This window comes from Toxorhynchites rutilus, chromosome 1 (assembly GCF_029784135.1).
Source record: "Toxorhynchites rutilus septentrionalis strain SRP chromosome 1, ASM2978413v1, whole genome shotgun sequence".
Lineage (NCBI taxonomy): Eukaryota > Metazoa > Arthropoda > Insecta > Diptera > Culicidae > Toxorhynchites > Toxorhynchites rutilus.
Window position 1 is genome coordinate 45,988,770 of NC_073744.1, and position 13,847 is coordinate 46,002,616.

The 13,847-nt window shown below is 35.4% G+C and overlaps 1 protein-coding gene across 1 annotated transcript in view; it reads left to right on the forward strand.

Annotated features, from left to right (window-relative positions):
• Positions 1-344: 344 nt before the first annotated feature.
• LOC129763434 (protogenin) overlaps positions 345-13,847 on the forward strand; it is a 70,611-nt gene continuing 57,108 nt past the window's right edge. Inside the window, exon 1 of the mRNA XM_055762498.1 lies at positions 345-1,491. Within this exon, the coding sequence (XP_055618473.1) occupies positions 1,413-1,491 (79 nt within the window). The 5' untranslated portion in view covers positions 345-1,412. The remainder of the gene's footprint in view (positions 1,492-13,847) is intronic.

Sequence of the window (13,847 nt, forward strand, 5' to 3'; positions counted from 1 at the left end):
CCAAAGATTTTAGTATCTGTCTTGAATCCGGAAAAAAAATCTTTGGATATATTATTTAAAAGCATGAATTATTATGATTAGAAATAATGCTTGTATTACACTGTATAGTTAATTGAATTAATACAGGGTAATCTATGATTGTTTGAAAACAATGCGCGATGTTTTTTTTTCTGGAAAGCAGCAGAGTTAACATTCAGTGTATAATTCAGCGAGCGGCGCCGCATTTATTTTCCCTTTTTTTTTTAGCACGGCTACGATGAAACACTCCTGCTACACAAACACAGGGTCACCGCTGATACAGAACCAACACACGGCTAAATGGGCCTCAGTTTTCGGTCGGTCGTCTTAGCGTTGAGACGTAATTTACGAATTTGCGGAAGATATTGAATTACACCCGGGATAAATAACATTATGAGGGATTAGCCATGCGAGCAGAAAGAAGAATCATTACATTCTATCGTGAACTAGTTTCAAAATAATCAAACAAACAGTCAAGAACAAAGTGATGGGATAGCTGCTAGCTACGTAGTAGCAGTGTAAACATAAAATCGATATTCTCGGGTTCCATGGTGGATTGCGTTATAGAGCACAGAGGAAACCAGGAAGCATTGATTATGTTCCTTTACAAAATGCGTTCATTTCGCTGAAATAATATCTATTCGGATTCAGAAACTAGAAAGATTATATCGGATAGAACTACGCTCACCTAGAAATCAATGTCGATAGTGTAGCTGAGGCATGGTGATTATGTATTAGCGCTTAGAGAAAGAAGGAATAGCGAACAGTGTGTCATACAAGTGTTTGAAATTTAAATTGATAGAAATAGTTCCGCAGAAGTGGTCTAATTTGTAATGTGTATAAATACAATCAGTAAGCAATGCTGATATAACCAACTAGCAAACGAAAATCGTATCTAGTGTTTGTGTCGAGTGTACCCGGTGTTTGCGTTCACCTTTTTCGCATGATAATGTGAAGAAACCATATTCACGGAATGAATTCTGAGTTGTTACCTCGGGGGAAAAAAGGAATAAAAAAAACGCAACAGCGTCAATAGAAAATAATTATTCATTTGTGAGAAGAAAAGTTCAGAAAACAGAGTTTGTGTGCGTTTGAAATAATAATTGATGGCAATCGTACATGCGAGCATTTGGCAGGGAAAAGGAAAATGTTTGAACGAGAGTAAAATCATTTTATTCTTCAATAAGTGCAAACAAAAATGTGAGCAGCAATCATGCTGGTGAACAAAAAAAGTAGAAAAAAATTATCTTGTTCGCATTCCGGTTAACATAGGTGAAGAAAGGCCAAAAATTAGGCGTAATACATCAGCCTGTTCCAATGAGAAAAGCCTGTCGGAAACGCGGACGGCATTGCCAAATCTTTTGGTAGAGAATTCCAAATGGTCAAACATTTTTATGGCGCTGTTATTATTTCGATTCTACCTTCTGTTCGCGATAGGATTGCTCTTGCTCAATGGGTTCGCCATATTATCAGGTGAGAGTTGATTAACTATTTTATTTTTTTTTTCAGAGTAACAAAATAGACTAACCAAAACCACGCGTTACTAAGAACGATTTTGAAGTTTAAGGTCAACATCAAACGAATTGGTGACGAAGGTGGTACATTATGAAACCACAAGTGGTCAGAATCTATTTTAAGTATCATAGCATCTCACTTATGGTACATGTGAAATATGCATTATTTTAACGCACCGATGCTCTGGAATACATTTTTTTTTCAAATTTGTTTTCATCCGTGATTTGCCAAAACAATCAAAATGGCGTATGAAGCATATGAGAGAATTTGAAGAGTAAAAGCACACCAGAGCGAATGTACCGCGCAGTGTATTAGAGAATATCTTGATATTTGTAGTGTTTTTTATCCATCGCAGGATCAGGTCGCCGCACAAAATGAAGTAAGGTAAACTCAAAGGAGAAAATAAGACAAATCATAACACACTTTTGCGTGTATTCGTGAACTCAATTCTAGTGGGATAGGTGGTTTATGCAATTTGTTGGAGAATTCATAATTATCTATTCGTAGAATACGTTTGAAATCTTCTCTTAAGATTTATTCATCTACAAGGTACACAAGGTACATTTTTTATGCTCATGGTTCAATCCAAACGAAGAGCTCGTTAATTTTATCTGCATTAATTACTTTACTGCTTTTTTCAAATTTATTCTCAAGGCTTAGTTCTCCGAATATTTCAGTAGGATGTTTTCTGGGTGATTTGGCGGATTCATGTGTTCGAAAAAAATAACTCAGGGTGGCAACTCAACCTGGAAAACCGGGAAAATCAGGATTTTTTTATTAGGAAAAATAAAGAGTTTTCGTTCAAAATTAGGAAAAATTAGACGGATTAATATTTTTCTCATTTTCCTACTACATTTTCCTACTAAGCGCACGTTCATGGGTCCAATCGCAGAACATTGATTGATTGATCTTCTAATTTACCCTTTCAAATTATTTTTTACTGTAAAATTTCAGTACTTCTTCAGATTATTTTCAGACACAATTCTCGTGCAAGATTGTTCATCCACTTGCAAATAACATATTTCTCCGTTATATGGAAGAAATGTTTTGATACAAAAATATGATAGAATGAAGACATCCCTAAATTGAACAATTCCTTTCTCGAGTTTTGCTCTTATCAACACATTCGGCGATCCTTTTTTATTTATATAGATAGAAGACGATATAGAAGTGCGTTTTATCACATTAAAATCCATTTCCACTTTCGAACGAAGATCAATTTCGTTACCGCAAGCATCAAATGGACTAACAACGCATGTTAATATGTAATTGTAGAAAATGTGAATTGAATTTTTCGAATTTTCCCATTTTCCTTCAGAGTTTTCCGAAAATTTTCAATTGTCATGTTTGGTTGAAATATGTGCATTATTTTCGTGGGACCCCTTCTTCTTTCCAGAGGAGGAAGGGTTGTCATACCATCATAGAAACATTTCTCGTATCCAAAATCCACCACAACCCAAATTTGCCTCCATTTGCTTGATTAGTTCTCGAGTTATGCAGAAGTTTGTATTTCATTTGTATGGCTTGATTAATTCCGGAGTAATGTAGAAATTTGTGTTTTATTTGTATGGCAGCCTCCCCTAACAGAGGCGGAGGAGTATCTAACCACCATAGAATCATTTAATGCACCCTAAAACCTCCACATGCCAAGTTGGTTTCATTTGCTTGATTAATTCTCGAGTAATGCAGAAATTTGTGTTTCATTTGTATGGCAGCTCCCCCTTAGAGAGGGGATGGAGTGTCTAACCACGGTAAAAACATTCATTGCACCCTAAAATCTCCACATGCCAAATTTGGTTTCATTAGCTTGATAAAATCTCGAGTAATGCTGAAATTAATTTTTTTTTGTTTGGCAACCCCGCAACCCCCCCTTAGAGAGAGAGAGGTGGAGTGTCTAACCACCATAGAAACATTTTTGGACCCTAAAACCTCCATATGCCTAATTTTGTTCCAATTCCTTGATTAATTTTCGAGTAATGCAGAAATTTGTGTTTCACTTGTGTGGTAGCGCCACACATTATTGTTATTATGGATTTATTAGGGACAATGTTTGTTCATCTAATCCACGATATATATATATATATATATATATATATATATATATATATATATATATATATATATATATATATATATATATATATATATATATATATATATATATATATATATATATATATATATATATATTCCAATAAAGTGTTTGTTTTGAATTACTCATTTTCGTTCAATATGTGAAGACCCTTTCGTGCCGTGTTATTATATTCAAAACAGTCATCTGGCATCCCTGGATATGAGTTCAATGTTTACATTTGATCGTGTTGTTTGGAAGAGGCCCATTTGAAATTCTGTAAAATCTTGCAATTACTGAATTGAATTTGATGGTTGCAATTGAAAACATACTTTGCTTATGCAATACTAGTTTAGCCGTGAAACAATTTTTGAAGATAAAGGCGGAGCAGAAGAATACCGATGAACAAACACATCGAACAAACTAGACGATTCGACTGATCCATCGGCGAGCGCGGCCAAACAGTCGTCGAGCCAGACGAGCTACTCGTTTATTTTTAGTCGAGCTCGGCTTCTGGAATATGACAACAAACGAGACGAGCGCTCGTCTGCTTGTCTCGTTTTCTGGAATAGGGCCCTTAGCTTATTCAATCTGATATGTTTTCACCTTTTTTTCAATGATGAAAAATGTATTACAGTCAATTTTCCCTTACTCGATGTTCTGTATCTCGATATTTTCCCTAACTCGATGGGTTTCATGGCACCTTTGTTTGATTTTACAAACATTCTTCTTCCCATAACTCGATAGCTCCCTAACTCGATGGCTCCTTGGATATCGAGTTAAGGAGGGATGACTGTATTTTGAATTTTTATAGTGAAAACCCTATGAGGTACATGTTGAGGTGGAGCAGTAGGCGAAGTATATCTGTATTGGCAAGCAATATATCGTGTCGTAATTATTTGCATTCAATATAGAATGTATATGCAAGAAACAAAACAATGATCAAAGTAGTCACGGTTGCATGATAATTTGAGCCGAAATGGTCATAAAATTATTCAACTGTCTGTTTTTTTAACAGATGACAATTGTATTGTGACTTATTTCGATTATATATTATATGTAGTAAAAAGGTCCAGAGAGCAGTCGTATACTTAATTCTCGAAAGCAGTAACATTTTCGGTGAAATTTTTATTTATTGGCGATTATTTTCTCACAACATACACACTGACACTGAGAGCCAACAAAACATCAACTTCGTAACGTGAAATTAATGAGAACTCGTTTGTTTCTATGAACTTGGGGGAGTGAAAATGGCACATGGAAATATCACTTTTATCCGTCTTTTTCGACGTGATTTCACAAATATTCACTGTAAGCTGTCACATTAGCTTCATATTACGCGGGAACTCTAATAACATGTAGGTTTTTAATTGATAAAACGCTTCTTCAAAATACCATTTGGACATGGATGTGGTATGCAATCAAATATAAACACAACGACTGACGTCACTATTTGAACAATAGTTATAGCAGCGCATGCAATGTCGCTTGAAAAACCACCATCTTCATCACCTTTTTTTCCAGGACATTGGTGCAAACCGTTTGCTATCTTGAACAACAATGAGCTGAACTATAATATTATTCGAAAACCGAGAATTGAAGCGGTGTGTGGACGCTTGAAATGGGTTTATTCCTTAGGGTGACCATTATGTCCCATTTCCCCTACAGCTAACAAATAACATGAGTGTTTTGAAGAGCTTAAACAAAAAGTATCATCTGCGTGGAACAAGATACAAATCACATAATCTGCGATATGATTGGACGAAACCACGTCAAACGAGTTATTTGAACTGATTGAGAACCAAAGATTACCCACGAATCAGAAATTGGTTGTAATTCATGCTAAACCGTTGTTAACTTTGTAAATGAGTGACAGTTTTCCATCTGGTTCTAAAGTTAAGGAACACTGGAGTTTTTGTTTTCGAATGTTTCGCGCCTTAACAAAAGTTCAAATGGACGAAGATAGTTTGAGTATGTATGGAAGTACGAAAGTTCAATATCAATGAGAGGTTTCATCGTTATGATACATGCTCACTCCGATTCTTCATTTTGATCGACTTGATAAACTACCATTCTGTATTCCGTTCGAGTTCTTTTTGCATTTCGTTTGACTTGGGCAAAACGAATGCGAAGTTATAAATCGAACGAAATAATGGTTTCAAACGAAATGAAAATCCGGTGGAATGCAGAAAACTGTATAGAAACTGAAAATGAGCAGGAATCTACTCTGCAGCTCCTTTCACAATAAGCAGCTCCTACGTTATTGCCCACATCATCGTGTAACAGGAATCTGGTTCTCTCAAATTTTATCAAGCTATTCATCAAGAATTTCCTTCATGAAGCAAAAGTAAAACAACACATATAGATACAAATATAAAAAGAATTTAATACATTTTACCTATCATCGTTGAAGAATAGTAACAGTTACACACGTAAATTGATGTAAAACCATATGGTCGAACCCAACTAGGGGTCATACGACACGATAAACACCCACATCGCCACAACGTATCTCTAAGCCCTAACCAATCGTCGGATTTAATATTAGTTTGAGAAAAACTTTCCAAATAGTTTCCAGAGCCCTTTTCGCCACCCACGTACACAGCGCTTGCAGTGCTATAAGATGCCATAGCAATAAAGTGGGCCAATCTCTCTCGCTCTCAGATGACGTGCGTAGGAGTGCGTTGCATTACATATGCGTCGTTGGTGTACGCAACATCAATCGGTGCGCACACACAGAGGTGCAGGAAAGACTCTACATTGATGGCAAAAGTGAAAAGCTTTCAGCTAATCTGTATCATCTATCAATTTTCTAATCGACCAAATTCGAAACTTCCCTTTTGTAATGAATTGACACTTTGATAAGATGCCTGTTTATTGGATTTATCTTACGCTCTAATATCACACATGTCATTAAGTATAATGACTATCGGCTCCTTTTTGGCCCTCTGGGAGGAAAAAGTGGAACATGTTTGATGGTTGTATAATTGGAACAACATGCGCAACATGATATTGGCATGTTGCCAAAAGCGAACGCGCAGTGTTTATAGGGTTATTCCTTTCGTGAATTTGAGAAAACCCTTTTTTTCATTCTGATAGCTTATGTTTGATAGTTTGTGTTATGTTCGTTGTTTTAAAAATATGTATCGTTTGACAATCCAACAACGTGCGAGACTGTTCAAAGTTTTTTTTCCAGAACATTTACTTTGCCCTGGTCTACCTTCGGGTTATACAAAAATGGCTTTTTACGAAAAAAAAACGATGATGTCAATTTTGTAATTCTACCGATATTATGCGATGCAGTGTCGGCTGATTATTTTCTGCATGACAATATTACATAACAGCATACATAAGTTCCATAATAAACAACACGGTAGTTGCAGAGAAACTAGTCGAAATGTGCGAAATTAAAATTACCCCTAAAACAGGATTGAGTCCACATTCCAAAAAACAAAACCAAAATGAAAATAAAAAAGAATGACACACAGTGTTTAACCTGCTTGAAATTTGAATAGAACGAATCGAGCCCATTTTCCGAAACATTCAGAACTAAATTTCGTGTTGAGTACAAACAAATATTAGCACACACCGTTTGAAATTCGTCTAAGTCAAATTTGTCTCTCGCCAGCAGACAATCTGACTTCCAAAATAGCCAAATTTGTTTTCAAGGCCAGTCGATAGTGATTGCGATAAGTTTTCACCGCGAAGCTAATAGTCGAGAATCGATGGAAATGAATGCGTATCAACCTAAAGATAATAGACCTACATTGTTGGATACAAGCTAATCATGCCTAGGAGCCGTTAAAAAAAAAGTGTGAAATGGCGCAATAATATTGAAAAATTATGGACTTGTCTCTTCTATTGAAGTTCTCTTCAATGTCTATGGAATATGATCACTGGAAAAACATTGATTAACAAGAGTTTAAAATTCTCAGGTTTTACCGGATGCTCTGAAAATTTATTGGGTTCATGTTAGAAGACACCATCCATCATGCGGAAGTGTAGAGAAGAAAGATAGGTATTCAATAATTCAAATCATCCGTTTGCTGCACGAACTTCAGCAAGACATTCCAATATTTGAACTGTGATTAAACGTCAAAATGATATGTTTTTCGTCTTTTTAACAATTGGGAACAACTGAATTTTAAAAAGAATGAAACAATTTGAGAGCATACTATGCCAACACAATCATACCCCTCATCGCATTTTTGGTTCTAATTTAGTTAACAAACTGTAAGATGTGCCTGCGGAAATAAGTCAGATGAAACATTGACTTCAGTGTTTGGAACCATAATATCTTGATTTCATATATTTCATACATTCTGTCAAATATATAGAGTAGTGCGGGGCAAAGGTGCACACGGGGCAAAAGTGCGCATTGGCCATTTTGAAGCAAACGAGCATTAAATTTCGACAACAGTGTAGTCGTTTGATACATTATTACACCAGCAGCTCACACATATAAAAAAGATACATTTTATGAAAGTGGCAAAAAGTTATGAGGTAAAAAGAGTTTTGCGATGTTTTGATCTAATTTTTTTCAGTTTTGGAGATGGCTATTAACTCACCTAAAATAACTGGAAAGCTCGAAGCTACAATGTCAAGGAAACCTTCATTCTATAGTAGATGATAGTGCATATTCGTTTTTGTGGAAAATGTCAAGAGCTTTTTATAAAAATTCGATTAGTTCAAAAAATGGTCGCGGGGCAAAGGTGCGCAGTGGCTGTGGGGACAAAGTTCGCAACAGCGTTTTACTCTGAAAAGAAATTATAAAATGTTTTCAACCAAAATTTTAACGGGACCCACAAGACGAAAACAGGTTTGAAGAAATGCACTCCAGAAATGCTCAAATGACCCCACAGAGGTTTCGGGAGGGAGTCTCGAAGGTCGGATTGCGGCAGACCTCGGTATTTCTGAATCAGCTCTGAGGAAGAGGCTCATATCAGTGAGTGATTTATGATTTGAATCTTCTTTTGTTGACATTTCTTATTCTGCAGGGATGTACCAGCGAGCACCTAGGGCGGTTCAGACAAGTATTTACGAGTGAGTAGTCTGAGGATCTGGAGGACCACTGCAGAGCACTGGACAAAGTTTTCTATGGTATGACTCTCAAAGATTTACGTCGTCTGGCGTCCGGCGATTTTGCGGAAACCAACAACCTCCAGCACGAATTCAGCCAAGTTGCAAAGCTGGTAGGAAGAGATTGGGATTCTAGCTTCATGAGGAACCATCGTCTGTCTATTCGAACCCCACAACAGCGCAACGGAGCAACAGCGTTCCAAGCGTCGGAATCCTCAGAACCGAATCCAAGATGAGGAAGAAAAATAAACAATTGCTTAAAAATAATTCAAAATGAATTTCAAATGAAAAATGTTTTTATTTTCACCATGCATTCAATTCAACAAAGGTTATGTTTCGTTTATGTTTATGTTTTCACAATGAACTCCAAATAATTTTTTTTGTCAACAATGACTTTCAAATAAATCAAGTGAAAGTAACTATGTATTTATAAACTTGATCTATATTAATAAAAAATGATTTGGTGTCCGTTCCTCACGATTTAACTCAAGAACAGAGCAACGTATTTAAACAGTCAGTATCAGGATTGATGCGTCTTAGTCTGCATCAGGTTTATATGTCAAAAAAGAAATTAAATACCGCGAGTATAGATTATGTACATAAAAATAATTTCTGTGGGAACTTGAGTGTTCGAAATGATTTATATCAATATATCAATTGTGGGTGGAACGAAGTTTGCCGGGTCAGCTAGTTCGTTGATAAAAACGAATTCTGTTTAAAATGATGGACATTTTCAGATATCTTATATTGTCAGGAGTTCCCACTATGGGGCAAAAGTACGCGTTTGCCATTTTGTATTAAAATGGGTTTTTGTCCAACTACAAACAAAACTCGACAAATTGTACTACGTTTCGAAGGTAATATAAGGTAATATATATATATATATATATATATATATATATATATATATATATATATATATATATATATATATATATATATATATATATATATATATATCTATCTATATATATATATATATATATATATATATATATATATATATATATATATATATATATCTATATATATATATATATATAGTTACAATTCGGTAAGCAAGCTGAATTCTATTTGCTTTTATTTCAAGAGTTTTTGGACTACAACAGTTAGGTACGCACCTTTGCCCCGCACTACTCTACCGGGATTTTTTCTGTCAAGAAAAAGCTTTATTCATCATCCAGATTTATATTATCGCCTCCAAAAAAGACCCCCAATGAAGCGATACAATTTTTCCAACGAACAATACTTCATCGAAACACTTTTTATAGCTGTATTCGGGAATTGCCTCCGGTTCACATAACGAATTCATTTTTTATGGGCCCTATTCCTGAAAACGAGACGAGCCAGACGAGCGCTCGTCTGGCTCGTCTGTTTTCATATTCCAGAAGCCGAGCTCGACTAAAAACAGACGAGTAGCTCATCTGGCCCGACGACCGTTTGGCCGCGCTCGTCGATGAATCAGTCGAATCGTCTAGTTTGTTTGATGTGTTTGTTCACCTTGTTGATTGAAAGCATCGGTATTCTTCTGCTCCGCCTTTATCTTCAAAAATTGTTTCACGTATTGAACGAAAATGAGTAATTCAAAACAACTACTTTATTGGAAATACGTATATATAGATTTAAAACTTTTCTTGATAAATCGTAGATTAGGTGAACAAACATTGCCCCTAATAAATCCATAATAACAAAATGTCTGAGTGATAAAACCATATGCTCGAGGAAAAATATCAATGAAACCAAAAGATATATGAAACTTATTCCTTTTTGTTATGTTTTTTTTAAATATTTTGGCGCTGAGAAAAGAGTATCGATTGATCAATTTTAAAAATGTTTGTTGTTTTTCTCAAAACAAATCCATGTCTTCTCATCTGACGTCACTGATTATACCGAGAAAAACTGACTGAAGTCTCTCCAGTCTACCAAATAAAACATTTCAATGAAACTCGTGTACTGGAATGGGATATTTTGCTCGTCTCGACAGTGACTGAAGCCGAGATCAGACGAGACGAATTTCTCGTCTCGTTTTCTGGAATAGGGCCCTATGTCTTCAATGATGTCGAAACGGGTCCCACGAAGCGGTAATTTAAGTTTCGGAAATAGGAAAAAGTCACACGAGGGTATATCTGGAGAGTATGGTGTTTTTTCAATCACATTCGTGCGATTTTTGGTCAAAAATTCGTCCACAATGATCGATTGATGAGCTGGTGCAAAATCCATGTTTTATCCTTCCACTAGCTGACCCGGCAAACTTCGTCCCGCCCAAAATTTGTTTTTTGTTATCAATACCTTCAAACATTAACGTTTTCTTACTAAGTGCAAGTTTATGAGTCCAATCGCAGAACTGTTCATTGATTGATCTTCTAATGGACCCCGTTGAATTTACCTTTTAGTAAAAAGTTCCTAGTACTTCTACCAAAACTCATCATTATAATATCAGATCATTTTCAGACACAATTCTCGTTCAAGATTTTTCAACCTCTTGCAAATAACATGTTTTTCCGTTACATGGAATAAATGTTTTATACAGAAAATATGATAGAATGAAAACAGACCCCTCCCCTCTTCTCTCCTTAGAGAGGGGGGTGGAGTGTCTATTCACCATAGAAACGTTTCGTGCCCCCTAAAATCTTCACATGCCAAATTTGGCTCCATTTGCTTGAATAGTTTTCGAGTTATGCAGAAATTTGTTTTTCATTTGTATGACAGCCCACTCTAAGAGAGGGGGAAGGACTGTCGAACCAACATAGAAATGTTTTTCTCAAAATAAAACATGTCTTCACATCTGACATCACTGATCATACCGGGATAAAGTGTCAGAAGTCTTTCCAGTCTACCAAATAAAACATTTCAATGAAACTCGTGTACTGGAATTGGCGATCTAACGCAAAACGTAAACGATCGGTGAGACATCTGGATTTTGATTTTGAACTAAGAAAATGATGCTAATGTAACCTAAAACTCAAAAACAAATCACGTATATTTAACTTCCGGGCTTTCCAAGCTAGTTCTCACATGCAGGAATCGTGCATTTTTCTACTTGTGTTTGATTGTGCTCTCGAATTTCCTTCTTTAATTCAACCATTGTCAACATTTTTATAGTTTTCACTACTGAAAGAGGTAAATAAATAACATGTTATATATAAAATTGCGCAGAATTAAATTTCTTACAAACTCATCGCAATCAAATAATCTTTTATGATTATAACATTGTAATTTATGGAAAGAACTACAAACCTTCCATAAGCTCACATGGCAAAATTTAAAACCATCATCACTTTCACCGCAGCGCCGCCTAGGTGTAGATTTGTACGTTAGATCGCCAATAGGATATTTTGCTCGTCTCGACAGTGACTGAAGCCGAGACGAGACGAGACGAATTGGCGATCTAACGTACAAATCTACACCTAGGCGGCGTTGCGGTGAAAGTGATGATGGTTTTAAATTTTACAATGAGTTTATGGAAGGTTTGTAGTTTTTTCAATAAATTACAATATTATAACCATAAACGATTATTTGATTGTGATGAGTTTGGAAGAAATTAAATTCTGCTCAATTTTATATCTAACGTGTTATTTTCTCACCTCTTGCATTCGTGAAAACTGTATAAATATTGACAATGGTTGAATCAAAAAAGGAAATTGGAGAGCACAATCAAAAACAAGTTGAAAAATGCATGGTTCCTGCATGTGAGAACTACCTTGGAAAGCCCGGAAGTAAAATATTCCTGATTTATTTTTGAGTTTTAGGTTACATTATCATCATTTTCTTAGTTCAAAAACAAAATCCAGATGTCGCACCGATCGTTTACGTTTTGCGTTAGATCGCCAATTGTTCGTCTCGTTTTCTGTAATAGGGCCCTATACGAGTTTCATTTGACGAATTCACGTTGTATTTACAACCAGATGGCGCAGCGAGTTTTGTTTTTTAGGTATGAAATTCGTTAAAATTTTTTAGAAAAATCTGAATTTGTCTTCAAATTACCAGGTTTCACGTATTCTTTCTACGCTAAAAAGGAATGGCTTGGTATAAGTATTATAACATTTTTTTTTTCAACTATGTAAACGATGAGTAGCATGTGTTGCGCCAAAATTACTTCAAATCCTTCTCGTATCGGCCCTTACATTATCAATGATATCATCCAACTTAGTATGACATCGATTTCATCACCATTATTCAGAGTTTTCATAACCTGTATGCATAATCAAACTCAAAATTTTCGAAGATTATCGATGACTTTGGTCCAATCGCGTGTTGAAACCATCGTAAAAATACAAAGCCCTAACTTTCTTACCATATACTGACGACATTTATTGGTTGAAATGAATCTAAATAGAAATAAAATGAACCATCACGACAAAATCTCGCTTTTCAGTGCGTAGAATAAACAAACATCATCACTTTTGTGGTACTGAGCTCTTATGTGGTGTGTCACATAAGCTGATTCAGCTTTACCTAAATTCGTCAATTGAAATTGAATTTATTTGGTAGACTGGAAAGATTTCTGTCACTTTTTCTCGGTATGATCAGTGATGTCAGATGTGAAGACATGTTTTTGTTTTGAGAAAAAAACAAACATAGAACACACATTTCTAAAACTTATCTCCTTTCTCTTTCTTCCTTTCTCAGTGCCAAAATCCTAAATTTAACTATATGCATGTATTTCTTTCAACAGTTTCGCAATAAAGTCTTCTAGTTTTTTTTCATAGCATAACAATAAACTTCGAAACATCTAGGTACGATGATTGAAACGCATTATATAAAAAAAATCAGTAGAAAAACATTGTTTTATAAAAAAAAACTGAAATTGAGCCATAAGTTGATTATGAGATGTTTACATTTGGTTGTGGTATTTGTAAAATACCCATTTGAGATCGTTAAAAAATTCAAATTACTCAATTTAGTTTTATGGTTGTAGTTAAAAACATACATTGCTTATGAAATTCTAGTTTAGCCGTGAAACAATTTCTGAAGATGAAAGTGAACCAAAGCTATACCGATGCTGTAAATCAACGAGGTGAAAACACATCAAAACAAACCAGCCGACGACTCGACTTATTCTTCAACAAGCTCGGCCGAACGATCGGGCCATACGAGTTGCTCGTCTGTTTTTAGTGTTTTTAGTTTTAAGTTAGTTTTCTGGAATATGAAATCAAACTAGACG